The 24940-nt window shown below is 38.2% G+C and overlaps 4 protein-coding genes across 4 annotated transcripts; 3 read left to right on the top strand and 1 right to left on the bottom strand.

Annotated features, from left to right (window-relative positions):
- The first annotated feature begins 4404 nt into the window (after positions 1–4404).
- On the top strand, positions 4405–6373 carry LOC102783198 (uncharacterized). Its single transcript, XM_087837725.1, has 5 exons — positions 4405–4459; positions 4613–5278; positions 5846–5968; positions 6063–6085; positions 6239–6373. The coding sequence occupies exons 1-5, from the start codon at positions 4405–4407 to the stop codon at positions 6371–6373; spliced, it is 1002 nt and encodes a 333-aa protein (XP_087693851.1).
- A 4193-nt stretch (positions 6374–10566) lies between these two features.
- Positions 10567–12423, bottom strand: LOC102782905 (immunoglobulin alpha-2 heavy chain-like). The gene is made up of 3 exons (XM_087839403.1): positions 12393–12423; positions 11934–12296; positions 10567–11012 (listed from the first exon to the last, which is right to left on the bottom strand). Exons 1-3 carry the CDS (start codon positions 12421–12423, stop codon positions 10567–10569), a joined length of 840 nt encoding a protein of 279 aa, XP_087695529.1.
- A 2462-nt stretch (positions 12424–14885) lies between these two features.
- LOC118456042 (uncharacterized) lies at positions 14886–16591 on the top strand. The gene is made up of 6 exons (XM_087839405.1): positions 14886–14931; positions 15046–15384; positions 15495–15536; positions 15650–15760; positions 15866–15894; positions 16469–16591. Exons 1-6 carry the CDS (start codon positions 14886–14888, stop codon positions 16589–16591), a joined length of 690 nt encoding a protein of 229 aa, XP_087695531.1.
- A 5760-nt stretch (positions 16592–22351) lies between these two features.
- On the top strand, positions 22352–24202 carry LOC148104353 (uncharacterized). The gene is made up of 6 exons (XM_087839404.1): positions 22352–22400; positions 22526–22870; positions 22991–23029; positions 23156–23266; positions 23375–23403; positions 24080–24202. Exons 1-6 carry the CDS (start codon positions 22352–22354, stop codon positions 24200–24202), a joined length of 696 nt encoding a protein of 231 aa, XP_087695530.1.
- Positions 24203–24940: the final 738 nt, after the last annotated feature.

The following is a 24940-nucleotide window of genomic DNA, read 5'->3' on the forward strand; positions in this document are numbered from 1 at the left end:
CAACAGAACATCAAAGTTTCATCAGGGGAATACGACCAAGCTATGACAAATCATGGCTAAAGGATGTCTTGCAACTCTCATGATGGTTGCTGGATTTTGTTCTGTGTGTGTCTTGTGCCTTTAAGAGTTTCTGCAGGTTCTTCCTGATTGGAGATCTTTCTCAGTCACTGAAGCTTTAACTGTAACTGTAAACTGTATTTTTATATACTTAAGATTCAAAAACCAGCATGATTTCCATGGTATGTCATATTTAAAACCCTGCTTATCACTAACAGAATGTATTTCTCTTCAGTTATTTACTGTACGTTGCACTGTAGAGACAAAATTTACTGTTTTAAAATAATGCTACTTTTGGATGAAAGTCTTTCCATTTCACAAATTGTCCTGAAGAATGCTGTGCTACCTTTCTTTTTGTGGGTGACTGAGATGTGAACGTGTGGAATTGTTTGCTGTGACTCTACAAACCACTTTGCTCGCTATAAAAATAACTTTAATACATACATGGCAATTATTGATTGTGTTGGGCAAATACTCTTCTTTGCACTGTTACATTCAAATACCAATATTACTGAGAGGCAGAAATAGGTTGTGGAGCTCAGCTCCTGAAAACACATCTGTATAAACTGCACACTCATTACTGACTGTTCAAATAAAAAACCACTCATAGGCAGCTATCACACTTATTCTCACGTGATTGATACATTGTCCACAAAAACAAACTATTTTCTATTATTCATTTTACATCTCTCCTCCAAAAGTGTGCTTTAAAATGGGCACTCCAAAAGAGGAGGGTTCACACCTTAGTGTAAAAAAAAATGTTTGAAAAATTGCCATCATAGTTTTAAGAACGTACAGGTAAGACAGCACAGGCTATCATTAGTAATACGACAGATTCTTTGGTCACATCTCCCACAGAAGGACAAAAACTTTCAAACCCCACTCAGATGGGATGTTAACACAGTAAACCGTCGTCTTTGTGGGAATCATTGACACAAAGTTGATTTGCAGTCTGTCTGAGGGCTCAAACAAAAAGTCCCAAAAAGTTATTTCTGTTCATCTGGACGTAGCCATGAGAGAAATGTTTCATCACTCATCCACTTGACCTCTTCAGTCTCAGCTGACTGCAGATTTTCACAACCGTAAAAACAGTACATTTGCATAATACATTTGCAATGACTGAAACTGGCACCACTGACTAACAATGACGTCAGTTTCATGATCTGTGATCTGTGGAGCGACCGTGGCTCAGGGGGTTGGGAAGCGTATCTGTAACCGGAAGGTCGCCGGGCCAGAGGGGCTGATGGTGCGATATGGCAGTCAGTCTGCCCCAGGGCAGCTGTGGCTAAAACCGTAGCTTGCCTCCACCAGTGTGTGAATGTGAGCGTGAATGAATAGTGGCATTGTAAAGCGCTTTGGGTGCCTTGAAAAGTGCTATATCAATCCATTATTATTATCTATTTATAAAGTTGGGGAAACCTGCAGTCAGCTGTCAACAGTCTGGTTAACAGCTAGCTGGCCTTGCAACATATGGTAACATGTTATTATAGCAACCAAATTATTTCCATTATTTCCTTCACACAAGATCTCACCCCATGGGGTCAAAATAATCACAAGAACAGTGAGCAAACATCTCAGAACCACATGGGGGGACTTTGTGAATGACGCGCTGAGAGCTGAGGCCAAAGTAACAAAAGCTTCTATCAATAACACGCTACGCCGCCAGGGACTCAAATCCTGCAGTGCCAGTTGTGTCCCCCAGCTTAAGCCAGTACATGTCCAAGCCTGTCTGAAGTTTGCTGTAGAGCATTTGGATGATCGAGAAGAGGATGGGGAAAATGTCACATGGTCAGATGAAACCAAAATAGAACTTTTTGGTAAAAACTCCTCATGTTTGGAGGAGAAAGAATGCTGAGTTGCATCCAAAGAACACCATACCTACTGTGAAGCATGGGGGTGGAAACATCATGCTTTCGGCTGTTTTTCTGTAAAGGGACCAGGATGACTGATCCATGTAAAGGAAAGAATGAATGGGGCCATGTATCGTCAGATTTTGATTGAAAACCTCCTTCCATCAGCAAGAGCATTGAAGATAAAACATGGCTGGGTCTTTCAGAATGACAGTGATCCCAAACACACCACCCGGGTAACAAAGGAGTCGCTTCATAAGAAGCATTTTAAGGTCCTGGAGTTGCCTAGTCAGTCTCCAGATCTCAACCCCATAGAAAATCTTGGAGGGAGTTGAAAGTCCGTCTAGCCCAGCGACAGCCCCCAAACATTACTGTTCTAGAGGAGATCTGCATGGAGGAATGGGCCAAAATACCAGCAACAATGTGTGAAAACCTTCTGAAGACTTAAAGAAAACATTTAACCATTTGAAGGGTATGTAATAAAGTGCTGACATTAAGTTTTGTTATTGAGAAAATACTTATTTTCCACCCTGATTTGCAAATAAATTCTTTAAAAATCAGACAATGTGATTTTCTGAGGGTTTTTTTTCCAATTCTGTCTCTCATAGTTGAGGTATATCTATGATGAAAATTACAGGCCTCGCTCATCTTTTTAAGTGGGAGAACTCGCACAATTGATGGCTGACTAAGTACTTTTATGTCCCACTGTAGCTGTTTGGAAGATCTAATTTTACAAAGTTTTGACCATCTTAAAATATGATGTCTCTTATAGATGCATATCTTAAAACTCCAGGAAGTAAAACCAAAACAGCATGAAATGCAGTGGTGAAAGTATTTTTCAACTACACCTTAAATGTAGTTAGTGAAGTGTGAACAGGAATAAATGTGTGAAAACAGTCGCCCACGACCACGGGAGGCTTTACACTTTGCAAAAGCTATGACACAGCACAAAGAAATTAGTGTACAGTTTGTTTACTACGGTTAAAAAAAGCAAGACCAAACAAAACCACTGAGTAGAAACAACCTAATGTAATGGCGAGAAATAGATGCTGACACAGACAAACACAAAAAACCCATCTGATCTATTAATACTCTCATGTGACTTGAGTGGAGGGTGCAACCTTTAAAGTAGCCAGCTCACAGCAGTTGACTTTTGTTTTGAGTGCTGTGGTGAATAAGGTGAGAACAGGTTTCCACTGGTGGAAACTTGAGACCTAGCTTGTGTACAGGAAGACTGGCCTGTGGCTTCTAGGCCACAGTGTGCTCAAGTTCAGACAGACGAGTCAAGAGAAGCCATTTTGTGTATTGCGTGTTACCTCATTAGTGGCAACAACCCTGTTTAGAAAATGTCTGAACGGAGTAGCACGTTCATGTTTAATGCAGTGGGAGATGCAGTATTGAAGTGAATACCATGTTACATTCAGCTTTCCATGAACTGAAGCGTTCCTTTATTTACTTTGGCAAACACTTAACAGTGTTTTAATCACTAAATGTACTTGATACTGTTTAACATTATTTATAGTGAAGTGGTTTATGAAGTGATGAAATAAAACCAAGAGTTGGGCATCACAGACATCATACTGTTGATGTCTATCGACCAGTGAACAGTCTTAGGCATTCCCTTACAGATGCAATCACTTATAGCAGTTATAAGTGGTTGCTATGTTGCTTGAATTGTGCACTGGCTTCTTGAGATTATCCAAATGGGTCAGATGTCAGTTGTCTCATTTAAATCATGTGTACCCATAACCAACTCAAATGTGTCCATTGAAAAATGAAGGTGACTAATTTATTTTGTCCTAAACTAGTTCAGAAATTTGCACTTGAATCATGAACATTTCTGATGCTGCTAAGCTTTTTAAACCAACAGTAGTTGCATCGACTCCTACTCCCACCCTCGCTATGGGCCACTGTGATATTTTCCATGTATGGTATATTATTTCTATGTGATTCTTATTCTAGTGCAGAGCTGTCAAACATATTGCCTGACCTGAAGGTTTAATCTAATCCACCAAATAACTTTACCAAGTGTAAAAATTAAAGTTACACTGCTAACAATGGCAATTCAATGAAAACACTGCTTGTACCGCTGCTGGACCGTACCAACATTACCAAGCAGGGAAGTAAATTTTTTTAATTTCCTCATTTCTCCTTTATTTGTGGGTTATAACAAAGTTAAACGCTATGGTTTTGTTTAATTACAAAAACTTACCTTTTGAAGCTTTTATGAAGTTGGATATAACTTTATAAAGTTTTATATTTTATACATGTAATCATAGTTAATTGACTCAATAGAAATATTTTTGGAATTGCAAATAGATATTGAATTGTATAAATATATAAACCATGCAATCTATTGCTAAGGAGAGATGTTGTTGATGTTGACTGTTTCCAAAATAGGACCTTCAGACTGACTGGCCAATCAGACACAGTCTTCTCTGTGAAGAGTGGAAAACGTATACAGATTGTGTTCATTCCTCACAGCATTTGAAGCACGATGACACCTCCAACCTGTGCTTTGTATTTCATCTGTCTGTTCGTGGCAAATATGGGTAAGTTATGCTTTGTACCTTCTTCTTGTTCATTTTAACCTAAAACCAACATCTTTGCTTGTTCAATTCTTATGGTGGAAGATGCATATTTTGGATATATATTACATTTATTTTCACATTTATGTGATTTGTGTCCTCATTTTTTCTCCTCAGCTCATACAACGCTCTTGAAAAATACAGCGTTACATTTTAAACCAGCCCATGTTGGGGAAACTCTGACTTTGGAATGCCAATGTGAAGACAAATCAGCAGTGATGCTTTACTGGTATAAGCAAACTTTAGGAAATAGACCAAGGCTGATGTCTACATACTACAAGCACAGTCATAATGGTACTTTTCAGGATCCGTTCAACATTCCCCGTTTTTCACTGGGTACTGGAAACGTACTGAAGATATCAGATTTGAGAACTTCAGACTCAGCTACTTATTACTGCGTAATGAGCAATTTATATGACTTTAAATTTTGTGAAGGCACAATTGTCAGTGTAAAGGGTTCAGATCAGAACATCCGAGCTTTAGTCTACCAGCTGTCATCTGAAACCCTACAGCCAGTGCACTCTATGGTTCTGAACTGTATAGTACAACCTGGGACCTGTGATGAAGAACACAGTGTTTACTGGTTCAGAAAGTCTGAAGCAACTCTTCCAGGAATCATTTACACCAATGGAAGCAGGAACGATCCCTGTGAGAGGAAACCCAACACACAAGGTAACACCTGTGTGTACAACTTGCCGATGAAGAGCCTGAATCTTTCTCAGCACCATTGCGCTGTGGCCTCATGTGGACACATACTGTATGGAAGTGGGACTGCAGTGAAGGGTAAGTAACTTTGTAGGATTAATTCCTTAAAGCATAAAAGTAGAGCTAGATATAATACGTACAACCCATCAAGAATAATGATTTTTCATAAACATATTTTCCAACTCAGGCTGCTGTTAGCCTTTCTTATCTGACCATTAAAAATGAATTGCGTGAGGATGCTGGAGAAACCAAAGGAAAACATGCAGGTTCAGGGAGAACATATAAACCTTTCTGTTGCAGACAGAAAGGTTCCTGTTTATCAGCAGGTTTACATTTCTTGCTGTGAGGCATAACTGCTGACCACTTCACCGACTTGCTGTATCCATATTAGCTGGAGATAATTGTAAAATGCATTTTCATGGATACTTTGGAATTCTGTCCTATATCAGCCCAAAGTAAATTTCTTTAATTTGGTGTCTTTTTGTGATAATCATGATTAAGACCAACAATTTGCAACAACCACTATCAACCAGTAGAAACAGGCATGTTAGTACTGTTTGAACGTAGGTATTGTTTAAGTCTTTTTTTTTCCTAGACCAGAAAAAAAAAGACCAAAAGCACTGTCATATTTGTTGCTCTCTGCAGAAAAAGCAGAATCTCTTCTCTTGGTGCATTTCTTCAGTGGAGCCTTGGCATTAACTGCCATCCTGACTGGTTTTCTGGCATTCACGTTGTACAAACTGAGCAAACAGCACAGGCGGTGCGCAGGTAAGTGTTACTCTTCTAAGGCAACATTGAGTTTTGATCATCCTGTTCCATTGAAATCAAAATAATGTTTTAATTTCTTTTGTAACACCTTCAGAAACTTCTACAACTAGCACAGAGGTAAGAATCGTTTTCTACTATAAAAATTAATAATAGCATAGCATCTTTATTCTTTCTCTCCTGTAAGCTGCTGCAGCCTAGCTCTTTATACAATAATTTCTTATAACGTCTTATACAATAATGGTGGACCATTTTTTATTTTTTTATCACCAGTTACATCAAGACAGTGAAAACAAAGAAAACCTTCATTACGCTGCTTTGCGCAACCACAAGAGTAACAGATCAAGAAAAAAAACAGATCAAACCCAGAGTGATTGTGTATACTCCAGTGTGAAGGAACAGAGGTGAAGAAGTGGACCAAAACTGCCTTTATTTAAGTTGCTCTGGAGGTTTCAGAAGAATGTACTTTAAATTTGTTTGAAATTGTATAAATTAAAGGTTTGCCCTTTATTAATAAAAGCTCTTTAAAAATGTATTGGGGGGGGGGGGTTGCATGAAGTGACCAATGCTGTTTCAACACAGAATGATGATGGTGCATGTCAACAACCAAGCTCAACATTTGAAAGAGAAGATTCACATTCACAGCTGTGCATTCTGCCCCCTCAACACACTGCATGCAAAATTAGCCAACCATGCTTTAGTGCTGCTTAACTGGCATAACATCTACTAAATACCAGGTCAAAGTCATTATGAGCAACTCTTGGTGGGCTATTTTTCTGTTTGCTACACAGAGAAGCATCTTTCCTCTTGCTGATGTGTACCATCAAAAAGAAGAGATGCTTTTCTATCGTCTCTTTGGAGTTAACAGTAAAATATACTCTGTGGTTTCACCAGGATGTTGTAGCATCAGTAGTTCACAGAACCCCGAGGTTGACTTGTTGTCTCATGTAAAAACAAACAAAAAAAGCGCTCTGATGCGTGGTTTATGAGAGCCATGCAAGAGAAGCACTTCATCATAATGTTATACTGGCCTAACATTGTATTGTAATGGCAAATGAACTCCACAAGGCAGGCAGCAAACATAAGACATGATTTAAAAATGACCTTTTAAGTAAAGTGTACAAACAACCTGGAGGTACTGAGGATAAGTATCTTCTCTAAGGACACTTCAACATGCAGACAAGAGGAGGTGCAAATTAGTGGTCTATAGGCAACCACACTTAGACAAGCATTTTGAAATGGCTGGTTTCACAGAGTCTTGGGTAGTAGTGGCTAATGGGCCACAGACGTTATCAGCTAATCATAAAGGATTATATTATGGTACAGTTTCATTGGTGAAAGTTTCCTTGGAATTTTAAGTAACTTGTTACAATTATGAAAGCAGATCAGCAAAAGATGCAGTGCATGTTAAACTTTCTTTGTAAAATAGACCTTAAAAGGGAACCCAAAGAACAAAGTCAGGAAGTAAAAACACAAGAAACAAACCCTCAAAAAAGAAAAAAGGAGGGTGTGTAATAGGGAACCACAGAAGAAGATACAAGGATGGTGACAGCTGTTTGCACAATCTCCATGATTTCTACATGTGCAGAAACATATGTTTCTACATGTGTACGGTTACTTTTGATATGCAATATGTTACAGATTACTATTTATCCTATTAATAACTTTTAAAAGACAAGGGTTCATCAGAGTAATGTAACTCATGACATTTGATTCATTGCTTATTGAAAGAGTTTCTAACAAATGTTAGGTGCAGTGGAGCTCAAATTTAAGCACTTACCACAAATGGGTGGACCTTTTCTTAGAAAAAGAAATCACTTAAACCTCTGTGCACTGGTGAGGTTAGCCAACAGGTTCTGTCACACAGATATTACGTGTAAGGTGTGAACATACATTAGGTCAAGTCTTCTAAATATATCTTGACATGTTTTTTCTACTTGTTGACTCTAACTATAGAAGCAGGATACTTTTATAGACTCTTTGCTGTTAACAGTAAAAATGCCTTGTGGTTTAAGCAGGATGTCTAAGCATCTGTGGCTCTCAGTTTGCTGAGGTTGATTTGTTGTATGTGCTAAAAGTCAGGTGAATGCAGTATATAGTCATTAGAGTAAAAAAAGCCTTCACAATTCTGGTTTATGAGAACCATGCATTTAAACCATTTACCCATAATGTCATTCTGTTTTCTCCTGGCCTGTTCTGCGGTATCCTAAATGACCTTAGATAGCAACATTATGACAACATTATGACAACATTATGGCGCATGGCAAGCCAGCATTTCATAGATGTGACAAACTAGCTTCTATATAATGTGCAAAACACAAAAATGGAAAAATTCAGTAAAAGTATTTGTCTCCATTGTAAAATGATGTAATCGGTTATTTACCAGCATAATCTGACTTTCCAACCTTTAAGTGTGGCTTTGAGGTAGTACTTCCTACAGTTTGTTTTTTTCAGCTGCTTCCCCTTGGTAGGAGGTGTACGGTGGGTAAGTTTGGAGTGGACCTCCTATGTGTACCTAATGGTCCTTTAGTAACTGGCTTGTTCGTGGTATAGCTCTTCCAGAAAGTTAGTCTTTCAGTTTTGGTGAGTGGAGTTCTGTTTTTGTTTCATTCAATCTTACTTTTTAAAATTTGCTAAAGTGTAGATATCGGTGTCTGTAGTTAGCAGCTTGGTTTCGCACTGGCTAGCCCTGCAAGGCTGAATCTGTTATGAGTGCTGTCACTGACACTTCAGTAAGTCAGATCTGCTGTGTGGAAGCTTGAAGCAGCGGAAATGATGGTTTACATTCTTAATGTATTCCAACTCTGGTCTCTGTGTAAGTTACAAAAGTCCACTCATAATATATCTTATATATAATATATCATAATATAACAAGCTCTTTGGCTTTCTTGATTTTGCTTTCTACATATACTGCCACCTATCTATACATGCATATGCATTACACAGCTGACTTAATTTAGTGTTATTGCTGTAAAGAAATTCCTGTTTGCTCCTGTTTGCATGCATCAGCTATTTTGGGAAATGCAACCTCAGAGTTAAGAATTTGAAAAATGTTGTGAGCATTGTGCCAGATTTGTGGTCATAGTTTTCAGCCCTTGTACATAATCAAAAACAATGTAAATACTGGCTTTATAGTGCAATATGTTAGCTATTTGGGAATAAATAGACTTACTGCTATGCTATTACAGACAGGGGATTTCAAGCATAAAAGTGTTGACATTTTATTTGAACTACAACTACATGAGGACCAATGGTGGTTTACCTAGCTCATAAAATAAAGTATGAGCTGTTGTCTCTCTTTGTCCACGCAGTCAGAACATGTGTGACGTATCTATATAAATTTCATGTTTTTTCAGAGTAGATCTGGAGTCATCTATGCTTTAGTGTCTTCTGCTCCCAGAATTTCTGCCTGCAGATCTCCAGTGAAAAACAGTCATTTCTATATGTTATGTCGTCATCAGTTTTTTGTGCTCTACATATCAAAAAATAATGGTAGTAGTGATCTTATCATAGTCCTAAACAAAACGTCATGTGCTTGTTTGAAACTCCACATTCACTTTATTCTTACACATCGGTGGTTTTAAGCATGATATGCAATACAATGACATCTCCCCCTCTTAGACAACGAGTAAAGAAAAGTACGCTACGTTTTTGCTTAGACACTTACTGATTACTAATTAACTATTACTGTTTGCAAAGGATTATCAATCTTAAAAAATTGCTTCTTTGCATTATTTTGCTATGTGTGTGTGTGTGTGTGTGTGTGTGTGTGTGTGTGTGTGAGCTTATGGTTTGTGAATTAGGAACGAAGGGGTTAAATTCATTTACTAAAAGAAACAAGACAAACAAGAAATTTCAAGTTTCTTGATACGTCTTTATTTTTAACAATTATTAAACAACAAACATATTATCACTCCAGTTACAACTATCTGTGTATACACGGGGATGGTCAACAAACTAACTACACACTTTAGAGCAGCGGTCCCCAACCCCCAGGCCTCGGACCGGTACCGGTCCGTGAGTCGTTTTGTACCGGGCCGCGAGAGTTGAGGCTCGGGTGTGTAATGTATGGTTTTCAGGGTTTTTATCGGTTTTCAGCGTTATTTTGTTATCGTTTTGATCGTTAACTTGGTTTTCCTTGGTCTTTTCACGTGTGTTATGAATAAATCCTCTTTTTTTCGGTACCGGTACTAGTTTTATTTTGTTGTATTTATCCGCGACACATTAAAGGCCAGTCCGTGAAAATATTGTCGGGCACAAAAAAGGTTGGGGACCGCTGCTTTAGAGTACTTATACAGTCATGTAAAAAATGAATATAAATGAAACAAACTCGAAAATGTAATCAATCGTTATGACAAAGAATGTATGAAATCTATAATACAGATTTTGAAATGCCCTATGTCTGGGTGGGTGTTACTAATTGCGTCCAATTTTTTTAAAGTCTTTACAGTAATAAACTTATATTCTAAAAATAAAAATGTACAACGGCAAATATTGCAACTGAGTACATGAACACGTTGACACCCGTTCATCTCTTCATCTATTTTCTTCTTGAACAAATAAACTTGTGTTTAAGTTTTGCGTAACACAAGTTTGCTGAATTAACAGCTCTTTCTGACAAATACACAAATACACGAGGGTAGAAAGATCAAGAGAATCCCGGCTCTAATGATAGAGAGCCACACCAAAATTTTTACCTCAGCATCTCGGTCTTTAACATCATCGCTGATGATAAGCTTGCTTCCATTACCAAACAGCATCTCCCCACAGGAGGACACCGCACAGTAATAGGTCCCAGTATCAATGGAGCTAAGGTTCATTTTCTGCAAATGGTACACACAGCTCTGTGAAGGAGACTTCACAGAGACTGGTTTACCTTTATTTATATGTGTGTGAACAATTCCTGGGTGAGATCCGCGTCTAAACCAGTAGACGCTATGTTCTTCGTCACAGGTTCCAGTGTGTACTGTACAGTTGAACATCACTGAGTCGCCAACTTGGATGGTCATGGATGCTGGTTCTTGGTCAATTGTCTGGTGATTAGCTCCTGAAAAAAAGTAGAAATTTGAGAAGGTAGCTTTATGTGTCATTTTTTGTAGATCTGGAATGTATATGCATGTATTAATGAGCATACTGTTGATGATCTTCCCAATCTACACCAACAAAACACTAGCAGGGTTTCAAAGAAAAGGACACTGCAAAATAAACAAAAAACAAAAAAATGCACAATAACAGCAGGTAAAAAAATATACTAGCTAACTGGCAAGATGAAAAAAAATATAAGCTAAATGCACATTAGGCTAGACTGAATAGACAAAGGCGGATAAGGAACCCAAATAAAATAATAATAATAATAATAAGTGGAGAGGACAAAAAACAAAGGAGGTAAGTAGAAATATAAAAATCCACATCATGTGTGAAATATATGGTTTTCAGGGTTTTTATTGGTTTTTATTGTTTACTCGGTTTCCATAGGTCTTTTCCCATGTGTTATGAATAAATATTGGGGGGGGGGGGGGGGGTTGGTACTGGTACTGGTTTTATTTTGTTGTATTTATCTGCACCACCTTAAATGCCAGTCTGTGAAAACATTGTCGGACATAAACCGGTCCGTGCGCAAAAAATGTTGGGGACCGCTGGTTTAAAGCGATTTGAGTGCTCAGTTACAGTAGAAAAGCTCCATATAAGAACCAGTCCATTTACCAGTTATAATATTTAGACAATAAAACACGACTTTTTGGATGGCAAGGATTTTAAAAAAATAAAATAAAAAAGGCAGCCAGTTGAGGTCTTTCAGACAAGGACAAAGAGTAAATCTTTTGTCTGGTTTGTGAAGGCCCCAGTGTCCCCTTGGAAGAGCTGGAGGGAGTGACTGGGGGGACCTGGCACATCGGCCCTAGACTCTAAGCATGGGAACGCTAAAGGAACATGGAATAAAAGGTGTTCAGGAAAAATAGAAGCAAAATACCTCGAACACTCAGAAAGATCCCTTCTCCAAATTCCACCATGTTGGAGTGTGAGCTCCCGCAGTAGTATGTAGCTGAATCTGAGAGGCGGACACCAGAGATTTGTAGATGATTGGTCCCTTCCTTTCTTTCCACAGAGAAACGAGGGTTCTCCAATGTGTGGAGGACTTCAGATGGCTTATCATATTTGTAAATTGTAGAGAGGCGCTTAGGTTGGCTTCCTAAGAATTGTCGGTACCAGGAGAAGTGCATCGACACTTGGCTTTCATAAAAGCAACGCAAAGTCACGTCGTCCCCAACAGCAGCAAATCTCACCCCAGTCTCCTGCTTGACTGTAGCTGACTGGATCACAGCTGACAGATGAACTGTGTCAGAAAAATACACATTGTTAAAGAAGCATAATCAGGTGTGAAAATATAACCCTACCTGAATATACATGAATCTTCTACTGAGACACTTACATATCCCACAGAGGATGATACAGAGGTGCATCTTTTCAGAGATCTTGTCAACTGAAGATTTGGAGGAAAAGAGCGGCCAACAGCATAAGAACTGGGTTACTCTTGATTGGTTCTTAAAAGGGTCACCCTGTGTGTTGTTTTAAACTTCCGTCTCAGTGTCATAGAAAAATAAATCCGTTTTACAGCAAAGCCACACATGTCAAATACAGAATATTCTACATTTCTCCACTTTTTAAATAGTCATGCAGTTATATTATCTGTTTTTAAAATAAAAAAAAATAATAAAATAAATATGTGGAAGTCTTTTTTTGTAATACCTGACTGTAACTATGTATATGAGACAAAACACTTATATTTGAGAAACAAATTTATATTTAAGTCCTCATGAAGTCATTTATTTACTAAACATTTAATATTGTTTGTCAGTTATATGTAGTTATATGCAGTTTAATTGAACTTGACACAGAGAGCAAATTCAAAGTTCTTTTCAGACCAACAAGAATGATGTCCTAGTGAAAAGTTGTTCAAACGGTTCAAAACATCAGTAAAACTTACTCAGGCTAAATATTTGGTGCAGTGGAATTCAGCTCTTCTTAAGTATACAGAGATCTGGAGTGCCTCCTAGAGCTAACAAGCTGAAATGTGTGGTGAGTCAGGTGGTCGTGTTGCTGAGATTGACTCATAGAGGCAGACTATGATCTCAGAGGATCAGCTGACAAAGAAGACTCTTGGAGGTCTTATAGAGTATTAGAAGCTGCATCCACGAACAGAGTATTTATGATATAAACTGTCTGATTTTCTAACAGACCTAAATTTGCATATATTCAACTAGGCCTATAAACCCTTTTCCCATTTTCTTCCATGTATATAGCATTATATGTTTGATATGAATGCTCATATCAAACAAATCCAAAGTTTTATAAAATGAGATTATTGAATGTAAAAAATGCTCCTTCCACTCCAGTGTTTTCTACCTGTGAGCAAGAACTGATCTCCCTATAAGAACAGAAGCCCCACATTCAGGTCAGTTTTCTGTTTAGAAAAGGCAGACTCAGAAAAGGCAGACTTTAGAAAATCTGCAGACTCATTTCAGACGGCGGATGAACCAAGGGCCTATCAGACCCAGTAAAAGATAAATACAGATTATTTGGTATTAAAGAATAAAATACCAGAGCTAGAAGTGAGCATAACAATTTATTTTTAATATAACTGATAATAAATTTGTCATTTATTCATGAAAGCACGTAACGTAACTTCCTGGCCTCATTAACATGCAATTCCTGGTCAGTCTCCCATTCAAACACACATCAACTAGAGGGGTCAGTGTTTTTTATACATCCACTGTTTAGTTAAGTGATATAACTTAGACATGACAAGGTGTAATGGAGACCAGGGGTTCCATTACCTGGTTGGTATTGTTAGTGATTAATTGTTGGATTAGGAATTTAAAATAGGGCAATAAAGAAAAACACATTAGTTCTTATGGAGTCTTTTATTGGGTTTATTTGACATACGATTAAATTTACAGCTTGTGAAGGTGAAGAGACAGGGGGACTGGCCATCCTACCTGTGTCAGAGAAGAGCCAAAGTTAGAGCTGCTTGCAGTTAATCATTTGTCAATAACCTAAATATATGTGAAATGAGAACTTATAAAGGTACTCACCTGTCCTGGTTGCTTCTTGCAGGATGTGGAGCAAAACAGCGAAAGCGGCTCAATCACCTGTTTAAGAGCCAAACTGACACAAGGAAACAGAGGTTGTGATAACTACATTAAAAAAGAGCTGAACAAAAGAACATGTTGGAAGACTTTGTGTTCATGAAACACGAGATAGAACAGAATGAACTATTAAAAAGCGTTCTTACTAACAAATATTGAATAAACATTAGTGCCTCAGAGCGTTTGTGGCTGTACACCTTTGACCCCCTCCATACTGGGCACTGGTATCCCAAAAGGCTACATAGCTGACTGAGTACTATTGACACTATGCAGCTTTGGTAAGTTTGATAATGATCAGCAGTAAACAGAAAGAGGAAGTATTATCATCTACTTGTGTAGCAAAGAATGGATAACCTGAATCTTTATGAGGACAAATGAGACGCTCATGAGCTGCAATAAGAAGCAGAAGCGACTATTCGCAGTTGGACATAAGTGGAATCAGCTGGTTTCTTAGCGGATGGGGGGAGTACCTAAATAAGAGTCTTAAATATCTTCAAAACAACTTCTCTTGCCAATAAAGCACAGCGCCAGATTCATGTTTATTGTCTCACTTTCTGGTGTGCTGTTACTTGCACACAAGGCGTCGATAACTCTTCTATAAACCTGCACGAGTGTGAATGAATTGCTGCCTGACATTTTAAACGGTACAGATGAAAATAGGCTGTGTAGATTCAAATCTTCTGGCATGATGTATTCAATACCACACCCCTTTCTAATGAAATGAAACCCCCCTACAGAACATAAAGGTTCCTGACTGTAAGACGGTTACACGCAGAATGAGGAGGTTCACTTTAATAACAGCAGTGGTTTTCTGCAGCCGCAGTAAGTATTATTCTCTACATTTGAAAGAAAAATCTAATTTAATGTTAAACTAATGTAATTCTCTCTGTCCGTTACATAAATAAGTGTTATGTTGTATCTGTTTTTTTGTTTCAGGCTGGATCTCAGCTTCTGAGTTTCAGACTGTGGAGGTCCAGCACAGAGACGAGGTCACACTGCAGTGTTCCAACATTTCAGCCTATCCAACGCAGACAGACTGGTTCAGAGTGGTCAATAAAACTAAGCCCAGCTGTGTTTCTTCTATGTATGGATCTGACAGCGAAGCGTCATTCTGTCATGGATTTAGAAACAGAAATTTTAATATGAGTTCCAACGTCTCTTTTGTCTTCCTTCAAATCAAACGAGTGGATTTTTCTGATGCCGGGCTGTATTTCTGTGGATTTTACATCGATGGGCACACAGTCATTTCCAATGCAATTGAGTTAAGAATTCAAGGTAAGCTTTTGTTCATGATTTAGATATTTTTGTTTCATTTCTTCATCATGCTTAGCATGAAAACATGTCATGCAATCACAAAATGTTATGATAACGATGACTCTTTACAGACAGTGAACCCAGAGAAGAGGAGGATTTTAATAAGACTGATCGTAAGATTGATTTTTTTGTTTCAAAAGATGTAGTTACTTCACTATCATTAATAGTACACCTAAAGCAGTCAGGATGGTTTAAAAATTATGTTTTTATCTAATTATTTTTGTAGAAGAGCCCAGTGGAACGACAAACCTCATAATCATCGCCCTCGGAGGTCTGACAGGTCTGCTCACTTTAGTGGTTGTTATTCTGGTTCTAAAAATCTGGAAATCTCAAAAAGGTGAGGTTACTTACAAATTACTTCACTCATCTTCTAAACTGATTAACCTGTCCAAAACAATGTATTTGGTTGTTAATAACAAGCATTTTTGGTATTTCCATTTAGCTGCTGGAGAGCAAGAAGAAAATAACAAGGTAAACTCACTTTTTGAGTTTTTCTTCTTTTTTTTCAACTGACAACAGTTTTCTGTGATTCAAAAGCTTCATTGAAATGCATAATTACTCTGTGAGTAAACTCAAGCAAGCAATTGTAATCTTTTATTTTCTTTAACTTTAAGTAATATCAGAAAGGTAGAAAAACTTAATAACTTTAAATTATTTAGTAACAGTTCATCTAGACTGAATAAAAAGTTAATTTTTTTGTTTGTTTTTTTTAAACAGACAAAATCTATAGTTTGCAAAACTCAAATTATAACTCTAAAATGTAATGTGGGTAAAATGCTAGCTGAAGCGTTCACTGTGAAGAGTTGGTCCTTATGACATATTTGCTTTCTGGGAAGCTTTTTAAACACATTTATTTTTCCAAAAGGACTTTATTTTTACTTTTTCAATCAAAACGGAAAAAAGAAAGAAAATAATTTGTACTGTATATGTGGTTTCTCATTTATATTTATATTTACCTCTAAAAATCTCACTCTGAAACTCACATAACCCACAAATCCACCTTGGTTGTCTCATGTAGTGTTTAACTAAATATCCTGATTTTCAGAACATGACTTCAGACAATCTGAACTACGCAGCTCTGAATTTCCAGAAAAAAGCCAAAAGAAGCTGCAGGCCTGTGACGCAGAGAGAGCTGGAGCCTCATGTTGTGTATGCTGCTACAAGATAGACTGAGGAAGCGCCTGCAGCTCCAGCTCTGAACAGAATATACCTTATTCCTGTTAATTTTCTGATGATTTTTTTCTTTTTGTTTGTATGTGTTGTTGTTCACATAAATGTCTTACAAAATAACTAAATAAATGTGCATTCAGTCCATGTTTGCATCCTCTGCTTTTTTGTTATCTTCAGATGATTTTTTGAGATAAAAAAAATAAAATTAGAAAAAAGCTTTAAGAGATTGTAGTGAGTGAGTCAGAAATGAGAGTGATGTCTGTTGACTTCCTCGTGGGAGAATCTAATGGTCCGCTGTGGGTGGAGTGACATACATATGTCAGTCTGACGTCTGACAGGAAGAAACAGCAATGTGGTCTGGGCGCAACTAAGGTGACAATCATGAGGCTTCGATAGTAAAAATGCTTAAAAAAGTATAAAATCAACATTAATGTGATCTATTAAAACCATCGGCTATATTTATACATCTGAAATACTATAAAATAATCACAGAATATCCCAGTGCCCAGAAGTGACTATGTGCGAATACTATGTGACCCAAAAATAACATATTCACCAGAAACCACAAACACACAGTTCCCTTTAAAGGATATACCAGTCTCATCTGACAATGGTAAATCACTTCACTCATTGTCACATTACTTGTGTGAAGGTAAACATGAAAAGTATTTATGCTTCGAACTTATACAAAGCGAAGACCTTTGTCCATAGTCTGGTCAAGAGCCGAATATTATCAGGTATTCACTGAAATTGTTTAGCTTGTTGTAGTGAAGTAGATTTTGGGTAGGCTTTTACATGATGTCCACGAATGCAGCGCTAACATCCACACAATCCCAGCTGATAATTAGAGGCCTTATAAGAAACAGCTGCGTTTCACTACCACACGGAGAATTTGGCATACTTTTCACATCCAAGGTGGCTGAGAGCGTTAGATGGCTAAGCACTGCAGAGCGGTTTGATTTCTTCAGGAAAGCTGCTCATTTTAGTATTGCCCTTTAGAAGGTGGATTGTGCCACTGCTGCTGTCTTGTGTAGTCTTGTTGTCATTTTATAAACGTTTATGGACTGGCCTTGACTGACTCCTGGTTTCATTGTTTTTTACTCTGAATTGTTTGATATATTTTAATCATGCTTTTATAAAGAAGTGTATCTTAGGGTGTATTTTGTTTCGTCTCTTTACTGAATTGTTTAATGTTTTATGTTTTGTTGCTTTAGTGGAGGTACTGCCGCTTGCTGTGGGGCTAGCCACATTAGCTGCAATACCCCCCCTCCCCCCCGCCCCGATGCATGAGAGTGTAAACACCAGGAATAGGTAGATTGTACCATTTAGATTGCAGTGTGAGTGACAGTGAGGTTTGCAGTGGAACTACACGGGTGAGTAATCCGGTCGTTAAGTGATGACGTGACGAATCCTACTTCCGGGCCTAAAGTAGTCTGCGTTTAATATGGCTTTTGTGTTGTTAACATGTTTAACGTTTTGTATTTTCTTCTATTTAATCTCAAAAAGCTCCTAAAACAGTCAGCGATCACTGTTGACCTCCCTCGGCTTTTATTACCGCTAATCATTTATTTAAGCTCAGTTTTTAAAACCTTAGGATGTAACTACAGCCCAGCCCATGCAGCAGTATATGAATGACTAACCTCGTATTGTGGATGGATTATCTCAGTTGTTCACCTGGCTGAAGTTTGGTCCTTTTACAGCATCCTGCCATGCGATTACATTTGTTACTGACCACCGAGAACACTCACGTTAACTTTTATCGAGTGGAAAAAAAGTTAGCTTGTTTATATTATGCTAACATAGCTGTGTCGCTAGCGGTCACGTAGCACATCATTATATACCAGCTAGCCAAACTTCAGTAACCCTACAAACGTCACTGCTGTTTAGTTTTCTGTCTTCATTTATGTTGGAAGTGATAACAGAGCTGTACGATTTAATTTGTTTCCAAAACCCCGCAGTCAGGACATGCTATATTGTATTTAGATAGAAGCTAGCAAGCTAACTTCCCGCTAACTTCTAACTCCGTTAAATGTCATAAATTCCGTTTTCATGGATGCCTGGATGTTAAACTCAATTGTTACACCTGGTAGAGCAGAACGCTGATCATTTTATTAAAGATGAGAGACTTTAGACAGTTTTACAACTCTCAGTAGTGCCATAGTGATCCTTTGATATATGGACCTGCAGCGGAGTTTAGGCCCAGACACGGCTAGTGACATCAGACTTAACAACCAGATTGGTGGCACCCTTGGGCACTCCTCTCTGTAGGTTGCCTCCTCAAGTGGCCAGTCTCCACCATTTTGTTTATTTATTCTATCGAGCTTCTATTTTACTAGGGTAGCACTGTGGCAGCGAGCCTTGTCGTTTTAATCATTGTTTGTTAATAAAGTGCTTTAATTAACAGTCTTGCATTCTCAGCCTTGCTACCTTAAGAATTTCTCTGATTTTACAGTTCTATGCTTTTAGTAGTTTTTCCTAATGAATTTTGATTTGTAAAATTGATCTGCCTCACCTCTGCTCGCTAATAACAAGCCTGTGGGCTTTGGTAGTTAGTATAACATCCACATTGGCTATAGAAATCTCTCGTGGGGTGTAGCTCCCTCCCCAGGTGGTGTTGTCAACATGCCTTAGTCACCTTCACTGGTTATCCTCCTTCGCGCCACCACAGTGTGAACAACAAAACAACATAGAATAAAGGACTGGTATTCTTATACCTAAGAGCTCAAACAGCAGGTTAAGGACATACTGGAACCACAAAAGTCATATTCATGGTAGTACTAGAGTAAAAAGGTCATATCTGTACAAAATGCAAAGCAATATTTTCAAGAATGCCCATCATTGAACAGAGGTGGTGGCTTATAACACCAGCTGTCAGCCACTTACAATGCAGTCTTATGATCCCTTCCCTTCAAATTCAACCTCTTCTTCATATCTTGCCTCCAGTAACTTTAATAAAGTCACATGATGAGGTAGGGCAAGGTCTCACAGACGTTTCACCCCTGACCATGAGTGATGGTAACTGCCTTTTTTCTCATGTTGGCTTATGTGATGCTTCACATGACCAATATTGGGTCAAGGCTAGGTCAAGGATAACATATACATAAGAATTTATAGCCTTTGCTCCATACTTTGTTGAAGGACCTTTGACAGCAATTACAGCCACAAGTCTTTTTGAGAATAATGCTATAAGGATGCTTAGCTACATCCTGTTTCCACCGATTCTATCAGATATTGCCAACATGATGAATCGCTTTAGAAGGCTATTACTCAGGGAGGTGACCAAGAACCTGATGGTGAAGAACAACTATTTCTGCAGCACTCCAGCAATTAGGCATGTTTGGTAGTGACCAGATGGAAGCCACTCCTCAGGAAAAAGCACATGACAGCCTGCCAACGGACAGTTTGCCAACAGACACCTGAAGGACTCCCATAACCTGAGAAACAAAATTCTCTGGTCTGATAAAACAAGAATTGAATTCTTTGGCCTGAATGCTAAGGGTTATATCTGGAGGAAACCAGGCACAGCTGAGCAATACTATCCCTACAATGAAGCATGGTGGTGGCAACATTATATTGTTGGAAATGGGAGACTTGTCAAGGTCGAGGGAAAGATAAATGCAGCAGTGTACAAAGTCATCATTGATATTAACTTGCTCCAGAGCACTGTGGTCCTCGGACTGGAGCAAAGGCTCATCTTCCAACAGACCAAAAAACCTAAGCAGAAATCCAAGACAAGAAAGCAGTGGCTTCTGGACCACTTAAAAAAAAAAAACCAACAAACAGTAGATAAAATCAGAACAGTAGATAAAATCAGTAGTTAAAATGTAAGTTTAAACTACTGAATTTAAGCTTAAAAGTGTGGACTTGGTGTGTTATTCAAATGCAGCTGAGAACTGGTGAGTCTCCAACCTGGATTTAAATAAACTGAGTGTTTCAGCTGATCTGAGGCTTTATGGGAGTTTGTTCCAGATATATGTAGCATAAAAGCTGAATGCAGCTTCTCCGTGTCTGGTTCTGACTCTGGGAACTGATAACAAACCGGATCCAGATGACCTGAGGGATCTGGAAGGTTCATACTGGGTCAGGAGGTCACTGATGTATTTTGGTCCTAAACCATTCAGAGCTTTATAGACCAGCATCACAACTTTAAAGTCTATCCTCTGACGGACAGGCAGCCAGTGTAAAGACCTCAGAGCTGGACTGATGTGGTCCACTTTTTTGGTCTTAGTGAGGACTCGAGCAGCAGAGTTCTGAATGAGCTGTAGATGTCTGACTGATTTTTTAGGTAGACCTGTAAAGATGCTGTTACAGTAATCAAGCCTACTAAAGATGAATGCATGGACTAGTTTTTCCAGGTCCTGTTGAGACATCAGATCTTTTATCCTTGATATATTCTTGAGGTGATAGTAAGCTGATTTTATTATTGTCTTAATGTGTTTTTCTAAGTTTAGGTCTGCATCCATCACTACACCCAAATTTCTCGCCTGGTTTGTGGTTTTTAGGTGTATAGATTGAAGTTCTCTGGTGACCTGTAATCGTTTGTCTTTGGCACCAAAGACTATTACTTCAGTTTTGTTTTTGTTTAGCTGGAGAAAATTGTGGCACAACCAGTCATTAATTTCCTCAATGCATTTACCAAGAGCCTGTACAGGGCCTCGGTCTCCTGGTGACATTGTGATATATATTTGTGTGTCATCTGCATAGCTATGATAGTTTATTTTGTTGTTCTTTATATTCTGTGCCAGTGGGAGCATGTAAATGTTAAACAGAAGGGGTCCCAAGATGGAACCTTGGGGAACTCCACATGTGATACTTGTCTGCTCAGATGTGAAGTTACCTATTGATACAAAGTATTTCCTGTTTTCTAAGTATGTTTTGAACCAGTTTAGTACAGTTCCTGAAAGACCTGCCCTGTTCTCCAGTCGTTTGAGTAACCTGTTGTGGTCAACTGTATCAAATGCTGCACTGAGATCCAGTAAAACTAAGACTGACATTTTTCCACTGTCTGTATTCAGACATATGTATTTAAACACTGTGCACAATCCTCCCTGTCCAATCTGATGCAGCTTGAGCTTGCCAAAAGCGCTTCAAATATTGAGGAAAGGTCGTGAATACTTGTGTACATTTCACATTTTCTGTTTTGAATACTTATGTACATTTTGTAGTGTCCAGTATAAATTTTGGACTGATAGGCAATGGCTCCTCACTATTACATAAGCTCATTTGTCATTTAGTCAGATGAAAGGAGCGGCATGTAAAAGAGAAATGTGAAAATGTCCTGTGTCACTAGATCAAAGACCACTACTAACAATAAAACTCTAAGACAATTTAGAGTTGAAGTTTGGATTATAATACATTATAATGCATGATAAATGGGATCCTTAATAAATGCACCAAGCATGAAACCAATGCACCCCCTTCTTGCTTCCTTTTAGACCTATAAGGACTAGAAACGCATAAATACTTCTAATTGCAGAAGCTGCAGACTGGATTTTTAAGTATTTGTAAAATTTTCTGAAAATCTTATCTCAAGCAGACATAATGTAAAATGATAAAGTGGAAATTTTATGTTAATGGATATTCGCTTAAGCTAAAACATGCAAAGCTATTGCATTGTATAGGGCGGCACTGGCAAGATGAAACACAAAATATAAAACCAACACACACACACACACAAACAAAAGACTCCCCGCCCCTCTTAACCCCCATATAAGAGCTGTGTGATACAAACTATCCATGCAGTTACAGGATTAAACGCATGATGAGGAGCTTCGTCTTGAGCACAGCTTTATTTCTCTCCAGCCTCAGTAAGTACTGGCACCTCAGTACTCTCAAATAATGGAATAAGTAAAGTCATTAAACAGATATAATGGATGTTGTTGTCCTGTAACACTGTAGGCTCAGACATAAACATTATGTTCTGTCATTACAGGCTGGATCTCTGTTTTAAGTTTTGAGTTTCAGACTGTGGAGGTCCAACTTGATGAAGAAGTCACGTTGAAGTGCTCCAACATTTCGAGTCATCCAACACAGACAGACTGGTTCAAGGTTATCAACAGAACTAAGCCCAGCTGTATTGCTGCTATGTATGGATCTCAAGGCAAAGCTTCTTTCTGTGATGGATTTCGAAATGGAAAATTCAATATGAGTTCCAACAACACGTCTGTGTTTCTTAAAATTACACAAGTGGATCTATCTGATGTCGGGCTGTATTTCTGTGGATTTTACGTGAATAAGCATACGGTCATTTCCAATGCGGTCGAGTTAAGAATTCAAGGTAAGCTTGTAAGGAGGACTTTAGTCTTCCAGGTTAGTTTTATGTTCATACGTAATCCAAAATCAGCTCACAGACAAAAAGGAAATCACAAAATATTATAATAGCCATGTTTCTTTACAGGCGGTAAAACCAATGACGGAGAGGATTTTAAGACTGAAAGTAAAATTATTTTATGGCTTCTAAAATTTTGCTTTTCAATGTGCTCATAGTTAATATCAATATTATGTTTCAATCAACCCAACTAAAGTGGACTGGTGGGTTTTTGTTTTGATTTGTTTTTTGCAGAAGAGTCTGACAGAATGACACACCTGATAAGCACCATCCTGGGTAGTCTGGCTGGTTTACTCACTATAGTGGTCATTATTCTGGCTTTTAAAATCTGGAAACTTCAAAAAGGTACACATGGCTTTAATTTGTTTCACCTCTTTTTGGCAGGTAAATCTTGTTCCTCCTCTTGTACGCTGGTAATAATGAACTAATGACACTTTTGTATTTGGTATTTAGTGGCAGAACAAGAACCAAAAAGCAACAAGGTAAATGTTTATTTGTTTTTTGTTGTTACTGTTGTTTTCTTTTTCCTTAGAATGCACAACCAATATGTCAGGATATATTAATGTTGGAAAGAGAAGTGTCTAAGAGTTTGTTAAGGTCATGGTAACTGTAGAATTAATAATGTATACTTTATTGATCCCCATGGGGAAATTGCTTGTTTTTCTCTGCATTTGACCCATTCACTCAGTGAAGCAGTGGGCAGCCACTAAGCAGGCGCCTGGGGAGCAGTGTGTAGGGATGGTACCTTGCTCAAGGGTATCTCAGGGTAGCCGTTCAGTGGATTTGAATCCCCGACCTCCCAATTGTAGGGCAACCACTCTACCTACTGAGCTATCCCTGCTCAGTAGTTTCCTTCTTCTGAAGATTTTTGTTTTCTTCTCTGAAAATGTTTTTTTAAAGACATCTTTACCTAGATAGATAGCCGCATTAGTTTCAATTTCTGGCCTATGTTACTGAAGCTAAACTCTTTTTTTACTGTATAATCTAGTTGAATTGTGTTTAACACTGAACAGCACAGGTGTTCTTCCAGTATGATGTTTTAGTATTAAACTCTAAAAATCACATTTTATGTAAAATCATTTTTTGTTTAACCAACATATCAGCAAATGCGTGATATATATGTAGCAAACTCAGCTGTGTAAATACTCTGGTTTTCAGAATGTGAGCTCAGACGATCTGAACTACGCAGCTCTGAACTTCCAGAAAAACGTCCAAAGAAACCGGAGGCCTGTAACACAGAGAGAGCTGGAGCCACATGTTGTGTACGCTGCCACCAGATAGACTCGTGCTGTGTGGTTTTGTGGAGGATATGGCAAAAAATAAAACAAATAAAATTTGCATTCAAGTTGTGTTTGTATCTTTACTTTTGTGTCATTGTCTTTTTTATTTGCCCAACTTTTGTTGGAGAGGAAAAACACTACATTTAAAGTATGTTGATGAAGGAGAAGTCAATGGTCTTACACCGATTGTGAAGCTTTCTTTTGGGGAGAGTCTAATGCTCTGTTGTGGGAGAGTAGAAATACATTTTAACAGGAAGAGACAGCACTGTGTGGTCTGAGCCCAACTGAGGTTAAAATCACAAGGTTTCCAAGCCCTTCAGGAAGTATAACGGTGACATAGTTCTAATTTAAACCAGTTGTTATGTTTAGACATTTTGATAACATCAGAGTTTCATTCAGTAACATTAGTCGCTTGTAATTTACTGGATATTACAGTGAACTTCCAGTTGCAGTAAATTTAATCCCCAAAAAGCTGCCTGATGTGGCGGGAATAGCTAATATTAGGAGTTTTAGTGGCTCAAAGCAGAGATTCTATAACTCTTCTCTGTCTCTCTCTCACTGCCATACTTTATGCTAAATGTTTAGGGCAGAGTGCCACATATTTCCTGTGCTCTACTTATATTTTTATTAAAAAGAGGAAGAACTCTGTACAGTTCCTTTTTTACAGGCAGTCAAATTAATTTTTACAGTAGAGGAATTTGCAGTCTTTTAGACTTTTAGTTACATTTTTACGCAATAA

This window comes from Neolamprologus brichardi, chromosome 3 (assembly GCF_056152115.1).
Source record: "Neolamprologus brichardi isolate AB-2024 chromosome 3, ASM5615211v1, whole genome shotgun sequence".
Taxonomy (NCBI): Eukaryota; Metazoa; Chordata; class Actinopteri; order Cichliformes; family Cichlidae; genus Neolamprologus; species Neolamprologus brichardi.

What these genes read in the sequence shown, in the direction of transcription:
- LOC118456042 (XM_087839405.1), top strand. Translation starts at nt 14,886, where the DNA reads ATGAGGAGGTTCACTTTAATAACAGCAGTGGTTTTCTGCAGCCGCA. An exon ending in AATTGAGTTAAGAATTCAAG is followed by an intron (nt 15,385 to 15,494) that starts GTAAGCTTTTGT and finishes GACTCTTTACAG; the next exon opens with ACAGTGAACCCAGAGAAGAG. An exon ending in GGATTTTAATAAGACTGATC is followed by an intron (nt 15,537 to 15,649) that starts GTAAGATTGATT and finishes TTATTTTTGTAG; the next exon opens with AAGAGCCCAGTGGAACGACA.
- LOC148104353 (XM_087839404.1), top strand. Translation starts at nt 22,352, where the DNA reads ATGATGAGGAGCTTCGTCTTGAGCACAGCTTTATTTCTCTCCAGCCTC. An exon ending in TTTATTTCTCTCCAGCCTCA is followed by an intron (nt 22,401 to 22,525) that starts GTAAGTACTGGC and finishes CTGTCATTACAG; the next exon opens with GCTGGATCTCTGTTTTAAGT. An exon ending in AATCTGGAAACTTCAAAAAG is followed by an intron (nt 23,267 to 23,374) that starts GTACACATGGCT and finishes TTTGGTATTTAG; the next exon opens with TGGCAGAACAAGAACCAAAA.
- LOC102783198 (XM_087837725.1), top strand. Translation starts at nt 4,405, where the DNA reads ATGACACCTCCAACCTGTGCTTTGTATTTCATCTGTCTGTTCGTGGCA. An exon ending in TCTGTTCGTGGCAAATATGG is followed by an intron (nt 4,460 to 4,612) that starts GTAAGTTATGCT and finishes TTTTCTCCTCAG; the next exon opens with CTCATACAACGCTCTTGAAA. An exon ending in AAGTGGGACTGCAGTGAAGG is followed by an intron (nt 5,279 to 5,845) that starts GTAAGTAACTTT and finishes TGCTCTCTGCAG; the next exon opens with AAAAAGCAGAATCTCTTCTC.
- LOC102782905 (XM_087839403.1), bottom strand. Translation starts at nt 12,423, where the DNA reads ATGCACCTCTGTATCATCCTCTGTGGGATAT. An exon ending in TATCATCCTCTGTGGGATAT is followed by an intron (nt 12,297 to 12,392) that starts GTAAGTGTCTCA and finishes TTTCTGACACAG; the next exon opens with TTCATCTGTCAGCTGTGATC. An exon ending in GATCTTTCTGAGTGTTCGAG is followed by an intron (nt 11,013 to 11,933) that starts GTATTTTGCTTC and finishes ACTTTTTTTCAG; the next exon opens with GAGCTAATCACCAGACAATT.